Raw genomic sequence first — 14,760 nt, 5'->3', positions numbered from 1 at the left:
AACAGGCCCGGGCACCGACACCCTGGGGCTTGGCGCTGGATGGGATGGTGGCCCTGTGGCCCAAGCTCGGAATGACATACCTACCGTCACAGAGCTCCAGGCCAAGTTTCCGTCGACTCCAATCACGGCCGTCTCCTTGACCACGTCTTCGACACCCTGTTCCCTGCGCACCGTCGCGCTGCTTCCTTTCCCGTCAACCTCCACATGATGCACTAGGCCGCGGAGCTAGCAAAATATCGCGTCCGCGTCACACGTACGCTCCTTCCCGCGCTCTAGACCCTGCGTTTCCCTCTCAGCGGTCTGGTTTCGAGACTGACAACAACAACACCATGCGTCCAGATCGATCCTCCACGACCCCCTGAATCCCAACCCCCGAACCAGCCTTCAAGCTGTCGAAGAAACGCTCAGCATGTCTGATCCGCAACCCATCCCGAGCTCTCGCTCGGAGCCTGCCCTCGGTGGCGTCTCTGAGTCCTCGCAGATACCTTCTGCCGGTGACTCAACGCATGCATCGTCCGCGCTCGGTGGTGATGATTACACATCCCCATCTCCAGATTCATCCGAACTCTCGCGCTGGGGCTCTTTCTCCGCCAGTAGCAAGTCTGACGATGACGACGACGAGAGCTTCGTTCCCCCCGACCGCCTCACCATCTTCGACATGATCGAAAACCTTGCGCTCCCTCAGCGCCTCGAGCAGTTCCAGCGTTCGATCTCCGAACAAAAGACAAAGCTTCAGCGCCAGCAGCAGCGTTTGAAGTCTCAAGGCATGAGTGCAAAGGACAAGGTCATCGATGAATGGCGGCGACGCGCCCCTACCGCAGATGAACAGTTGGAAAAGTACAAGAAGCGCATGACCCAGTCCGTTGACCGTCTGGGCGACAAGTGGAACGATTCCAAGGCCGTGACGGCACGCGAGAAGCTTTCTTTTATTGCTGGTGTGCTCAACATCTTCATCAGCGGCTACCTCATCGGCGCGCATCCGGAATGGTTCCATACCTGGTACTCTGCACAACTGCTCTACTTCATGCCTATTCGGTACTACACCTACCACAAGAAGGGATATCACTACTTCTTGGCCGATCTCTGCTACTTTACGAACTTTCTCTTATTCCTCAGCATCTGGATCTTCCCCAACAGCAAACGCATGTTCATCAGTTCTTACTGCTTGGCCTTTGGCAATAACGCCGTGGCCATTGCCATGTGGAGGAACTCGCTAGTATTCCACTCTCTGGACAAGGTCACCTCGTAAGTAGACGCCAAGGTCGGTACCGAATGAGTGTTCCGCGCCACTAACATGGTGTCCAGTCTCTTCATTCACATCATGCCATGCGCGGCCCTCCATTGCATGGTTCATCTTCTTCCGGCCTCTGTCCAGCTCGAGAAGTTCCCGGCAGTTCACACCATAATACATTCTGCTCCCGACTCTCCGGAACACTACACTCTCCGCCAGATGGTCATCTGGGCTACCGTACCATACGCAATTTGGCAGCTGGCATACCACTTCTTGATCACTGTCAGGCGCCGCGAGAAGATCGCTGCAGGGCGTCCGACGTCTTTCACCTGGCTGCGCAAGTCGTATGGGCCGACTTTGATTGGAAAGGCGGTGCTGAGCCTCCCGAATGCTTGGCAAGAGCCTGCCTTCATGCTCATCCAATATTCGTACGCCGTCCTTACGATGGTGCCATGTCCAATCTGGTTCTGGTACCGTTGGGCGTCGTCGGGATTCCTCATGACGGTGTTCATTTGGTCGATTTACAACGGCGCCAACTATTATATTGAAGTGTTTGGCAAGCGCTTCCAGAAGGAACTTGACCAACTCAAACGGGACGTGTCGAAGTGGCAAAGCTCACCGGACGTCAGTGGTGGGCTGAAAACACCCGGTGAAGATAAGGAGGAATCGGCGCCCAAAGTTGAGGGGGTCGGCGACGAACAGAATAGCCCGCAAAAGTTGAGCGTGGGCGCAGCCGCAGGGATGAACGTCCCAAAGGCAGGACAAAGTGGTAGCATCGAGTCGATCCCACTTCTGGACGATGCTAAGGGATCCAGTGGAGCACAACGGCCTGAGGGCAATGGAGAACTAAGGGAGCGGAAGTAATCAACTCAGACCAAGGTGAAGCTACTAGAATGTACACGAGTCCGACGATTTAATGAGAGCACGTACAGTATGCCCCTTCTTTTTGCGTCGTTCGCTACATGTACACTGCGCATTCCTTACAGCTATGATTCAGCGTGGCAAGGCGTACCTAGATTTGTCCAGATTGGTTTTGGAGGCATTGCGTAGCTTCAACAGTTCAGAAAGACTTGTTTTCATCGTAAATGTTCCATGTGTTCACGGCAAGCATATGTGCGGGATTCTTACGACGGTTTCAACTTGGTGAGTAAAAGTCGTAGCCTGAAATACCAGGTAGAGCCGGAACAAATGTGGCCGAGAGTTTAATCCTTGCGCCGATCTCGCAATTTTTGGCGCTGCATGACGTCGGCTGTCGACGTTACTTCATACCTCGACTTTGATCCCATCTGGTTCGATCAATACTTCAGCACCATGTCGGACGTAAAGCTGCCCCGTGTGGCAATAACCTATTGCACACAATGCAAATGGATGCTCCGCGCGGCTTATGTGGGTAGTCCCAACCACCAGACGAGCAGGCCAAGGCTTCTCGTCCAGCTCCCATGATTGTGCACTACGCCCTGCATTGAGCTCACGCTGACTTGCATTTTCCCGAAGTTTGGACAAGAGCTGCTCTCGACTTTCGGCACGACCATAGGCGAGATCTCGCTTATTCCCGCCACAGGCGGCCTGTTCACCGTTAATTTGGTATATCCTACCATGAGCTCCATTGTTGCAAGGGCTGTCCCGGCGAGATATGCAAAGCTGTACTAACCGGAAAAGACGTACAAACCGTCTGAGGTTGCAGGCGCCCAGGAAGATGCATCTGCAGAAGTTCAGAGCGTGTTGTTGTGGGATCGCAAAGCTGAGGGTGGCTTCCCAGGTAAGCCCGTTCTGCTCTCACTCTACAAAGAACGGCAGTGAGGGAGCTTGGCGGGAACTTCCACCTGTCACTTGTTTTTTTTTTCCTTCCTTCCGAACAAGAGTCTCACAGGTGTGTTTTACAGAGACCAAAGTTCTAAAGCAGCGAGTCCGAGATCATCTGGAGCCTGCGAGAAATCTCGGTCATTCAGATGTGCATGGAAAGCACGGAGCGAAGTCGGCTGGAGCCACCGTAGAGCAGCCGACAACAGTAACTGAGGCTAAGCCAGCTGGTGAAACTGCTGGCGATACTTCGAGTGGGAAGCGCAATCCGGATGGATCTATCTGCGAAGATTGCAGATGATGTGACTACAAAAGTTTCATCCCTGAGGCCGAACATACTTCTTACAGGACCCAAAGACACCACTGGCAAAACAGTCCTGGTTGCAGAGGAGCCCTGACGAGAACTTAGAACTTACAATCAAGAGCATGCTTCTTTTCCTCAAAAAACAAGAGAATGCAAATATCACTCTGTAGCTCACCATTGAACTTAGTACCGTATGGTTTCTATGGGACGACGATGGCTCCTGCGGGCTAGCGGGGTATGTCATCCTCTTGTTCCGCGGCGTCTTACCCATCCCGTTTATCAGGTGTCATTGAAAGCACTGAACTTCTAGCACAGCTAAAATATGCATCATAGCTCTTCAAAGAGCATACTTTATTGCACCGGATCTTCAGCTTTGTCTTCACGAACTTGCCATGATCGAACGTCCGAGAACTAGCCTCAACGCCACGTGGCACTCCGTCAAGAGGACTTCTACTCAACACAAAATCGGCAACTTTACCAAGGTGGCGCGTACTACTACCTCTGCTGCTGCTTCTGCTGATGCTGCATCTCGTGTTTTCGTTTTTGTTGCCCCTCGGATCCGACAGACAGGGCAGCATGTAAACGCCGCGGTTCTGCCAACATTGACGGGTCCGGTACTGTGGTTTGACGTGCGCAATGACGGACGACGACCCACGGGAACGGGATTCAATAGATCTTCTGCATGAGCCTCGGCGACACATCGCAAGGCTGTCCCACGCCATCTCTCGGGAAGTGTTCCGAATCCCAGCTCGTCGGGTGAAACGCGCAACAGATATTGCGGGACGTTTTTATTTTTGGAGGGCGTTGGGGGGGGAAGAGGAACAGTTCCCGCGGGGTTGGGAAAGGGAAAGGGGTGGGGGGCATGGCACACAAGCTTCAACGGACCGTCGTGCAGGTAACTCTCTCCATGCACGCACGCCTGCACAGGAACGGAGCTCTTTGCCGAATAACCAAACTTTGCTGTTGTGCACACGCACATGCACGCACACATCCAAACACATTTGGGGATTTCCTTCTTTTTTGCGCCACATATACGGGGAACCAAAATAAAATAAAAAAGAATAAAAAAAAGGCACGTATACGGAAAGGTTTACGCTGAACGTCCCGAAGCCTACTACGTCTACCTACTACCACCACTGCCCCTATTCTGACGCCATGATGCTTACGGCGGGCTTCGAATTCTTCACGAGCCGACAACCAACGGATCGGAGGAACGGGAAGGAGACGTACGGTCCCGTCAGCCAAGCCGGCCGGCGGCCAGGCAGTAGTGAGGGAGGGCATCGGAGTTTCGATCCTGGCGGGAGCCGGTCAGTCGAACTAGAGGGCCGCTGCTACTGCTGAGCGCTCAGGATCATACGATGGGCCGAACGGGGAGCGGGACGGAGAAACACACGGAGGTGGAGGGGGCTCGTGCGGGACAGCCACACGGAACAAAACTGACGTCTAAACAGCCACAAGTGCGTGAGATAAGTAAAGTTAGTGGTTGTCGGTGGCTCAAAAGCCACACCGCCATGATTTGCGGTGGATGCGTCAGACAGGAAGGTTCTGACGGGGTTGGGGGATCGGTCTCTCCTGTGGAGCTGGTGGTGGCTGTGGTCGAGGCGTTTTTGATGGCCGGGCTTGGATCTCACTCCCACTCTTTTTCCTCTCTGATGATCCGGGGTGGGATGGGGGGGACGGGCTAGGGCAGAGAAGGCCGTCATGTGCGAGGGAGACAAAAATAATGCAGGCGCGGCAGGCGTGGGGCGAGAAGGCAGTATAGGGAGCACAAATATCAATGGAGAGCGGCTGCTTGTCAGAAGGCTATGTTTATTTTTAGGGGCGGTTGCGAGCAGGACCTCCGTATAGGCAAGGAAAACGACCGGTGTCGTTACCCTGCGTCTGGCGTCGCTGCAAGAGCGAGAGCAAGCGGACGAAGGGCTCGCCGCCACGTTTTTCCCTCTGCTGTTGCTCGACTTGGGCCGGGTGCATGATAAGCGTTGTAAGCGTGCAGTTTCAGCCAGCCTCGAGACCCAGGAGCCAGGAACCAGCAGGACGACGTTTCTGTCTCGCGCGCCAGCAACAAGAGGCAGCGTGTATGATGAGACAGAGACCGCGGCGGGCGGTGGGTTTAGGGTGGAGTGGCCAGAGCGTTCGGCCCTACCATGCGCTGCCATGGCCTCCCTTGCACCGCGCCGGAGCTAACTCCCCGCTCTGATCTCTCCAGCGTGCCAGGACCGCCTCATAGCAGTCTGGCAATTAATGCGATGGATTAGTAGATGAATCAGATAGCCGAGGCCCAATGACTGAGCGCCCGGCCCGCGCACCCCACTCGAAGAACACTCGAACCCCCTCATCACCCCCCTTCGCGAACGACTCAGGCCGGGACGTGCCTGTGACGAAAGCGGACGGGCGAGGAAGGCTAGCTGTTAAGCTCGGAAGGAGCAGTTCGCGCCATTGCCCACTGCTCCTTCCCTGTCGCCGTCGTCTCGCGTCCCGACCCCCCGACCGATGAGCTCCATCGCGCGCCGGCGCCGACGGGAAGGAAGGGGTGAGGTAGTGTGGAGTACGGATACCTAGTGGTTCGTTGGCACCGCGTTACGCTCGCGCAAGCGAAGTAGGCAGCTGGGGTGGTGACCGGTTCGGATATGGCGGGTGCTTGCTAGTGGGCCGTTCGCGCCGTGCACTACTGTTTTTGCTACTACTACTGACGACGCGATAAGGAAAGAAAAGAACGAGGGCAGCGAAAGAGGCGCTGTCTCGTCTGGGGCGGTGCGCTGATGGGCCCATGCAACAACAACAACAGCATCGTAATACGACCGGTCGGACTCGCCCTGGCCGTCCATCTTTTCTGTTTTTCTTTCCCTTCCCTAGCGCCAAACGCTGTGGTTCTTCTCGCAGGATGAGCCCTAATTCGATGCAGCCATGCACGGAAAAGGGGGGAATGAGAGAAGGGGCCGACTTCCCCGGCGTGCGCGCGAATCGCAGCGCGAGGCGCGAAGGAATTTCCTGCGAAATGTTTGGAAGTGTTGTGTGGCCGCCCGAGCCGTCGGGTCGCAGGCAGCCTTCTGCTGTCTCAAAGGAGCGCGTTGCAGCCTGCTGCCACTGTGCATGGGGGCCGGCCAGGAATCAGCAATCGCTGCGCTGGTTGGTTTCTGCGACTATTGAGTAAGAGGGCGCCGCGCGCGCAACACAGATCGCATGATCAATTCATCACCGTGGTTCCGCAATCCAACCAGCCCACACGCGCCCGTGTGACTCAGCGTCATGGCACCTCGCCGTGGTCCTGTAGCAAGCCTTCCGTACGTAGTCTCTTTGTTATTGCGGTAGCTACTTGTTACAATGCTCCTTTCACATGCTGAGGATCCGCTGTCTAGATTCATCATGCGTTTGTGGTATTTGGTAATGAGGCAAGAGTCCAGACCAGCCGAACCAAGTAATTCCCCACCTCTTCCGTGTTTCTTCTCTTCGATAAGGACAATTCCCCTCCCGTCGCCACGTCCGTGGCATCGCTTTTTTGCTGGTATATGGTGTGATGATTTTGCAAAAAAAAAAAAAAAGGGAAAGAAAAAAGGGGGAGGTGACCAAGCGCTGAAAAACCATGACGTGAAGCCAACATTACGCGTATCCATCCCTCAGCGAGCGCTTCGAATGGGGGGTGGGTGTATGTAGTCGTCAAAAGACTTCCAACCGTGCAAGCAACATTGGCGCCAAGTAGTGAAAACGACTCGAAGTAAGGCCAAGAAGCAGGTACGGTGCAGTACATGGTATCCCCCAGATCGCTGCTGTTCCCCAACGCCGAACATCGAAGCACAAGACAAGGTATAGTGAACAAAGGAAAGTAGACAGGCAAGGAAAATTAGGCTGGTTCTTTAGAAGTACACGGGGGAAGCAAGGGCGACGCTCGCTGGTCATATCGCGAGCTCAGTGGCATCGAAGGACATGGCTGCGCCCCCGATGACATTGTCCCATTTGGACTCGCCCTTGTCTTCCTCGGGCATGGCGTGTAGAGCCTCGGCGCGCTTCAGCGTCTGCACGTCGAGGTCCGTCACCCACTGCTTGCCGTCACCGCCAGGCAGCTTCATGCGGACCTCGAATTCCTGGTCGAGCATCATGTCATCCTTCCACAGCCGGCGCGGCCCGTCGTACACACAGAGGACCCGCTTCTTCATCTTCATGCGCTCCACAGGGCAGCCCCAGGAGACGGGGTAGTTCTTGCGCTTCTTGCGCGAACTGGCCGACGGCAGCGTGACCCCGCCCTTGGAAAGGGTCAGGCCGACGCGGCGGTTGTTGCCTCTCTCACCAGAGGGCTTTTGGGTGGTGGTGGTGGGAGTACCATCCCCGGCGTGCGATCCGACACCCCGGGGATGTGTTAATTGTCAATGCGAATTGTTCCCTTTCCGCGCCTTCTTAGTGCGACGCGCACCGTACGTGTCGTCGTTGGCGTCGTCGTTGTCGTAGTCCTCCTCCTCTTCCTCCTCGTCGTAGTTGCCCGTGTACTCGGGCATGTCATTGGGCAGATGGTGCTTGTCCATCGTCTCCTTGACATCCTCATCGTCAGCCACGCTGGTGAGCAGCTTCTGGTTGATGGCCTCGGAGGGCTCGGCCTGCTGCACGACGCGCAGCACGCAGTCGTCGAGATGCTCGTAGAAGTCCTGCGCGTTTGCGAAGGTGACCGAGCAGGTCGAGCAAGTGCCTGCAGTGCTGGTGCCAGTGTAGGCCTTCTTGGTCGCCGGGCTCTTCTTGCGACTGTTGGGTGGTGTCTGCTCGACGCCGTGCACCGAAGTGAGGTGCCGCTTGAAGACATCGGCGCGGTTGAACGACTTCTCGGCCGCAGAGCCGGAACCGGGGCAGAAGCCGCACACCATCGTGCCCTTGTAGTGGGTCAGGGTGTGCCTGTTCTTGTCGTACTTTCTGGCGAAGCCCTTGAGGTGGTACTCCTGTGGGTACCAATTAGCCACGATGAATCGCTCCAATAAAGCTCGGATCAACTTACGCAGGTGGTGATCGGACACTTCTCAGGACGCTCACTCTGGTGGGTGAGCATGTGAGCCTTGAGGTCCTTGAACACACGGCCGCACCCCTCGATGGGGCACAAGCCCTTCTCCCGCGACTCCTCGTCCAGCTCGAAGCTGTTGCTACGACCGCTTCCCTGGGACTGGCGGGACTGGACGGATACCACGGATGGGCGCCGGGCGTTGTTGTAGGACGGGTAGGGTTGGTAGGACTGCTGGTGGAGGTAGGGCGACTGGCTGCTGGAGCGCTTGAAGCGCCTCGAGTCGGCCATGTTGGTGTGGGAAGAGGTGTTGGACGGGGCGGGAGACGGCGGCTGCTCCACAAAAGTCTGAAATTGCAGCGAGGGAGTAGAGAAGTCCGGGAAGGGAGAGCCTCCGTACTGGAGGGCCTCTGGGAATGGCTGGATCAAGGTCGGGTCTGCCAGCATTATGGTGGTCAGTGGGGGGTGTTCCAATGCAGGTGGAGAGATGTGCAGATATCGCGTCGAGGAAAGCAATGCCAACGCGCGGGAGAGGAGAGAGACAGAAATCAAGGAAACCAACAGGAAGAATCCATTGGAAATGAGGAAGCGTCTGAAGCGGCTTGCGGGGATGCAGATACTTGAGAGACGGGGGAGGCTGAAGCCTTGGCGAGGACGAAGCCAGCTGAAAGCTCGGCTGGCGCCCCACTAGGCCGCATTTGGTTTGACAAAAGGGAACTTCGGCGCTTCCGATTTGCGCTCATTGCAGCTGCTGCCGATCGCCCGGAAGAGTGATAGGAAAGAGGCGCAGACGATGGGGGAAATGAAACCATTGCGGATGCTGGCGTGGTCGGCGTCTTGAAGACGTCTTCATCCTTGACCGGCGTCGACGACCGGCCCAAGGAGGGTGCAACAGGCTGCTGACTCGCGGCGCCGACAGCACGCTCGCGAGGAGCCTGTGCACCCGATCGCCGCCGTGCATCGGAAGTGGAGACATGACGGAGGGCGAAGGGAAAGGCGGTGCGCGCGCTGGCTTGCGACGGCGAAGAAAGTTTGGACTCACCAACACATCCCGAGATCTTGCTGTCGGGCGCCACCATGCTCTCGTACTCGAAACCGCACGTGGTGAAGGGCTCGCTCGCCTCGAGGCCCGGCGCGAGGCCCAGGCCGTGGCCGAGCACGCTCCAGGGCTGCTCGATGAAGTGCTGGCCCATGGACGGGGAGCCGGCGGCCGACGGCGACGTGCTCTGCGCCGACGCGGTCGACTCGGAGGCAGTGGAGAGCTGCGGCGGGCAGACCTCGAATGATTGGGAGCCCGAGGCGGGCGACGCGGCGGGCGAGTAGGGGAGGTAGTTCTGCTTGAAGGCGTACATGTTGCTGCTCTGCGGCGCACTGAAGGCGTGGATGTTGGGCTGGGCGTCGAAGCTGGTGAAGTGGTGGTATGGCTGCGTCACGGCGGGATATTGGCTGTGGGCGAAGACGCTGCCGTACGACTCCTCCTGCGAGGGATAAAGGTCGAAGTCGTTGGGAGACATGGTGTTGTGGGCAGAGGGGTCGAGGTATGAGACCATTGGCCCTCTTGGAGTCAGCGGCGCAGAGGTATTATGAGGAACTTGCGGCCTGAGGGGACGGTTAGCATTGGCGAATCCTGTAGGAGTGCGGGCGGGCCGCGGGGACTAAATATAATGGTGCGGATGGAGGAGAGCTCGAGCGGCGGGCAGCAAAGGTTGTTGGCACAACGCGGGCAAGGGCATGGGGGGGGGTTTCACCTACCAGGCTGAGGGCGGGCCCGGGCGAGAGCACGGGGACGGGCTTGGGGGCCAGGCTGTATCTCAAATGCAAAGCCGATGATGCGAGATCGCCCGGAAGGATTGCTTTTTCTTGGCCGGAAGAACACAGAACACACAACCGGGGGGGTCCCGTTAGGGCAGGCGAGTCCGGCGCGGAAGGATCAATAGGGACTGCACAAAGGCTTGGGTTCTGACGATCGGCAGCGCTCTGGAGAGATGGCACGTCGCGGCGCGCTGGCTATGTATAATAAGCGTGGTGTGGGCGGCGCATGGCACTCGTTCGGGGCCCGGGTTGGCGCTGCCCTACGGTGCTGCGCGCAATCCATGGCATGAGGTGGACAGACGGTGAATCCGCGCTAGCAGGCTGCGCAGAAGAAAGGCATCTTCGCACACCCCCGCCAGATCGCGCGCGCCGGACGAGCAGGTGGCTTGGGGGCCGCGCAGGACGATGCGGTGTGTCCGCGCGCCGCCAGGCCGCAATCTGCACACGCCGCACGCCCGCGCTCCCCATCTGGCAGCGGGAAGCGATCATTGCCCCAATCCTGCCCGCGCCCCTGTCTCGCCCACTGCGTCGGGAGCAGTCTGCGGGCGCCATTGGCTGCGCCGTCCCGGGGGGCCCGGCGAGCCCGTCTGCTGCACCCACGCACCCGTGGCTGTGTTGGCTCGCACAGCCTTCTGCCCTCATGCTCGCCGCTGCCTTTACCGCCCCCACCGCCCGCTTTGGGAGAATGCTGAGCTATCATTAGAGGGCGGCCAGGGGCCCTGCGCGAGGAATGTGCCTGGCATGGGCGACCATGCCCGAGCCCTAATCCGACCGCCGCCGTCCCCGAGGGCCCTGCGTCATGGCGATGCGCGCTCCTCGACGCTGCCGACGGTAGCGTCATCGATGGGGCTCCAGCGAGCACCGCTGCACCGCCAGGCACCCGCCATACCGCTGTCACTGCGGCGAACCGCTCCGCGACGAACCGCTCCGCCGCACCGCGCCTGTCGCCATCGCCCCACGCCGGTGTGCCAGCGTTGAGCGCCGGCCTCGCCCACGGTGCCCACCGCGCTGTGCGCGGCGGCGGCGGCGGCGGCGCGCGAATCGAAGCGCAGCCCGCCGCAGGTCATTCATCATCTGCGGGTCGCAGGGTTGCCGGCGGGCCAATCGCGCCCATGGCTGCGTGCGTGCAGACGGGCGGCCGAGATGATGAGCAGCGTGCTCGCTTGCGGTGGTGCCTCTCCCGCGGGGATGGTCATCTCGATCTGCTTCCCCTGAGAAGGCCCGCGAGCAGGCCCAGCGCATTGGATAGGGCTGAGCAGCCAGGCCGCACACCCTCAACCATGACCGCCTCTCCAAGCGCCCTCCCCCCACGCCCGCTGCCACCGCCTGTCGCTTGATTGGGCCGTGACGCCTGCTGTGCCGTCGTGCTGGGGACAAGCCATGCCACCCCCCGCGCCTTCCGACGCGCTGGGCGAGGATCTTGCGCTGCGATGCTGCCGCCGAGTACGATGGCCTGGCGTCACTCGACAGAACCTCTCTTCCCCGCGCATGCGCCTGCCCCGCCTCGCGGACGACTAAGCAGCAGACGGTGCCGGATTCGGACACGGCCTCGATCCGTGGGAGCGTTCCACCGGCACGCTTGGGCGCAGTCCGCACCCGTGTCATCAGTAGTAATCCAGAGCGACCAGTGTTGACGGTTGTCGCGTCGCTGCTAGCGGTCGGGCTAGCAGGCCTACGTGTGTGACAGGCAGACTCGACCACCGGCACGCTGCCCCGCCGACTCGCCGACTGTGGTTTTGGCCCCGGGACTTGCCACTCCCGGGGGGGCTGCCTAAAATTGGATGGCCTTGTGTGTCTCCCGCGCGAGGGGCCGTTTGCCTTGTCTCGCTCGCTGCAGCGCGGCTGGCGGTTCGGTCATGAGGGGACGTCGCGAGGCCGTGGGGAGGCTGTTGGCGAGGCGGGACCCTCTCGCCCCCAAGAATAGGCCCTGCTGCATGCCAAAAAAACAGTCGACTAACGCTTTTCACAACCAACAGCTATTGCGGTCCGGCGACAACAAGCCGTCCGCAAGGACGCTCCTCGTTTGCGACCGGCAAGACCCGCATGGGCCAGGAAGGCGCCGCAAGGCAGGTGTGCAAAAACCAAACGTGCGCGTGTTGCATGTCCATGGGGGCCGGCGCTTTGCTTTTTCCATCCCTATCGCTGCATAGCTGCTCGCTCGTCGGACCAGGGCCCTGCGCCTCGGTTTCGCTTTTGTTTTTTTATTTTATTTTTCGCTGCCCTGGTGCCTGATGATACCGGGGCGTGTATAGTCAGTGAGACCGTCAGAAGGTTGCGCATAGCACGCTGACCACGCCGTCGCACGTTATTCGCAGGCTAGTGAGAGCCCCGTCCGTGCTGCTCACGTCGGACGCTCTAGACCTCAGCGGCCGGTGATGCTTGGCAACGACCTGCAGCGGTCGCTCTCGCTCCAGAAGTGGGTTGACCAGCAACGCCACGAGGCACGGAGAGTGCCCTCCAACCGTTCGAGAGGAAGGCCCCATCGCTAAACAATTCACCCGCATTGGCACCACCACCCGCTCGGCGCGTTCTTCTCTGCCCGCTGCGCACCAACCCGACCGCTTCCTGCGGCATGATCCCCACCGGCCTGATCCCAATATAGCTTGTGCGCATCTTGGCTTCCCAATACTGAAATCTGCCCGCCTGCCCGCGTGTCTTGATCCAGTCGTCCGGCGCCAGGTAGCGCTGCCGCACGCCCCGCGCACCACGGGAGTGGTAGCTCATCGGCTTGGCTTTTCTGCTGGATGCTGCTAGGTAGATGCGGCTCTTGTAGTAGCCCCCCCCCCCTCTTTCCGATCGTCCTTCCGCCGCCTATCTGGCGCCGCCATACTGGACCATCCAACGGAGCGTCGGCTTGGTACGTGGCGGAGGCAATAACGGTTGATAGTCTCCGCAATGTCGCACCATTGCCACGCCGCACCCTGGGAACCCCCCGCGGCATTCTCCAGACACTGTTGTTGAGAAAGACTGGACGGGGTTCGCTTGGCCTGTATTGATAGTTCGAATTTCCTGATGGCTACGTGTGCTCCCGTGCACGGCATGGTCCAGGCGTCCTGCAGGAGGATTGGGGGACGGAGCGTCGTGGTTAGAGGCGCGGGGATGGCCTAAGTTGGTCCGTCATCGGAATTGAATATTGTCTTCACGAGGGGTCATTCGAGACGCCCGCCATCTCGCTTGCCCCGGCAGGTGTAGAAGGCGCCTGGAGTACACGGCATGGGTCGTTCCTGTGCGATGCCGCAGCCACGAGGTTAGAAGATTTTTGTTGCTTTGGACAGCCACAGGGCTCTTGCCGGGGCGCGCAGGCATGCAGCTGGTCCGGGGGGAATGCTTCTCATAACCTCCGCATGGAGGGTTCTTGCAGTTGGCGGCACTTCCCAGGGGACGCGTGAGTCCTGTCGTACGGTCCAGAGCAACGGATACGTGTGGAGATGGCAGAAGCCGCCTACCGAGTGCCGCCGATCAAAGACATGCGCCGAGCGACCGCGACCAGCGGCTACGGGCCCGACCGATGCGAAAGAAGCCAAACAGCGGCAGGGATATCCCAAACAGCGGCGCCGGCGGTCGGATGGCTGTGCGGGCTGTGTGCGCTGGCGGAAGGATGGTGGTCCGTGCCACCGCGAGCAAGAAAAAAAAAAGGGTTTCGACGTGGGTGTTGTCGGCCGGCAGTGTTAGAGCGTGCGGCGCAGTAGAGGGGCAGTGTGCGCGAAGCCGCAGAGCGGCCGCCCGTCGGGAACCCGTAGGCTCGGAGAGGCCGCGACGGATCTGTGCCCCCCTCTGACTCGCGCCGCCTGCTGGCCCTTCACCAGCCACCAGGATGCTCGTCCGCTGGGCGCCCAATGCGGAAAGGTGATCGGCTTCGCCTACAGCGCTTCGGTGCATCCCCGCACCGCCAGTGCTGCTTCGGGCCTGCCAAATCTCTCAAGCGTGCCATGGGTAACGGCGTCTCCGCAGCCAGATCGAGGAGGCTAGTGGGATAACCCGCCGACTGCGTACACGGCCACCCACCAGCCGCCCGGGTCGTGCTTGTGGCTGTTCGTTTGCAAGGAGCTCCTGGTACAGCACGGTTGAGAAGCGATGCCCCAAGCCGCGCGAAAGCACACATGGGCTGTCTTTGCGCTTCACGCCGCGAACGCGTGCGCGGTGGACTGATGTGCCCCTCCATATCCACCGGACGTTGCCCGGATGGCTGTTTTGATAGGCCTGCCCCGCCGGCGCCAGCCGTGGGATTGCTAACACCATCGTGTCAAATTGGTGCCCATCGTCGAGATCCCCTGCTCTTCTCCATGCATGTCTCACCTCGCGGTATGTTTGCTTCTGCGGGCAGAAATTGAGCCCAGCATACCCACCTCTGCACCGGCAGCAGGGCCCACGCGCTGCAGGCTGGCGCAGGCTGGGGACTGGGAGCCGGGTGCCCCAGCAGGAAAAAGGCAAAAGCAAGAGCGAGATTGATTCAACCTCTGCCAGATTGCTGCTGACGCACCTGCGCGCACGCACTGGCCTGTTGATCGACCGAGAGTAATAGATTGCCTGGTCTTGCAGATTGTCATGCCAAGTTTCGCTCTCCCGCAGCGGCAGCCTTGCTGGGCGCCACCACCCCCATCTCGATGCCCGCCGTGGCCGCCGCGTTCGCGGCTCGTT

The 14,760-nt window shown here is 59.6% G+C and overlaps 3 protein-coding genes across 3 annotated transcripts; 1 reads left to right on the top strand and 2 right to left on the bottom strand.

Annotated features, from left to right (window-relative positions):
- Nucleotides 1-409: 409 nt before the first annotated feature.
- On the top strand, nucleotides 410-2,095 carry BKCO1_15000163 (f-box protein; the record flags this gene model as incomplete). Its single annotated transcript, XM_020271265.1, has 2 exons — nucleotides 410-1,245; nucleotides 1,306-2,095. The coding sequence occupies 2 exons, from the start codon at nucleotides 410-412 to the stop codon at nucleotides 2,093-2,095; spliced, it is 1,626 nt and encodes a 541-aa protein (XP_020131954.1).
- A 5,130-nt stretch (nucleotides 2,096-7,225) lies between these two features.
- BKCO1_15000162 (c2h2 finger domain-containing protein) lies at nucleotides 7,226-8,757 on the bottom strand (the record flags this gene model as incomplete). Its single annotated transcript, XM_020271264.1, has 3 exons — nucleotides 7,226-7,547; nucleotides 7,746-8,254; nucleotides 8,311-8,757. The coding sequence occupies 3 exons, from the start codon at nucleotides 8,755-8,757 to the stop codon at nucleotides 7,226-7,228; spliced, it is 1,278 nt and encodes a 425-aa protein (XP_020131968.1).
- A 101-nt stretch (nucleotides 8,758-8,858) lies between these two features.
- BKCO1_15000161 (zinc finger c2h2-type integrase dna-binding protein) lies at nucleotides 8,859-9,860 on the bottom strand (the record flags this gene model as incomplete). The annotated part of the gene is made up of 1 exon (XM_020271263.1): nucleotides 8,859-9,860. One exon carries the CDS (start codon nucleotides 9,858-9,860, stop codon nucleotides 8,859-8,861), a length of 1,002 nt encoding a protein of 333 aa, XP_020131952.1.
- Nucleotides 9,861-14,760: the final 4,900 nt, after the last annotated feature.

Source organism: Diplodia corticola, assembly GCF_001883845.1.
Source record: "Diplodia corticola strain CBS 112549 chromosome Unknown scaffold15, whole genome shotgun sequence".
Taxonomy (NCBI): Eukaryota; Fungi; Ascomycota; class Dothideomycetes; order Botryosphaeriales; family Botryosphaeriaceae; genus Diplodia; species Diplodia corticola.
The sequence above is the reverse complement of the archived record's forward strand: the minus strand, read 5'-3'. Positions and strand labels throughout refer to the sequence as shown.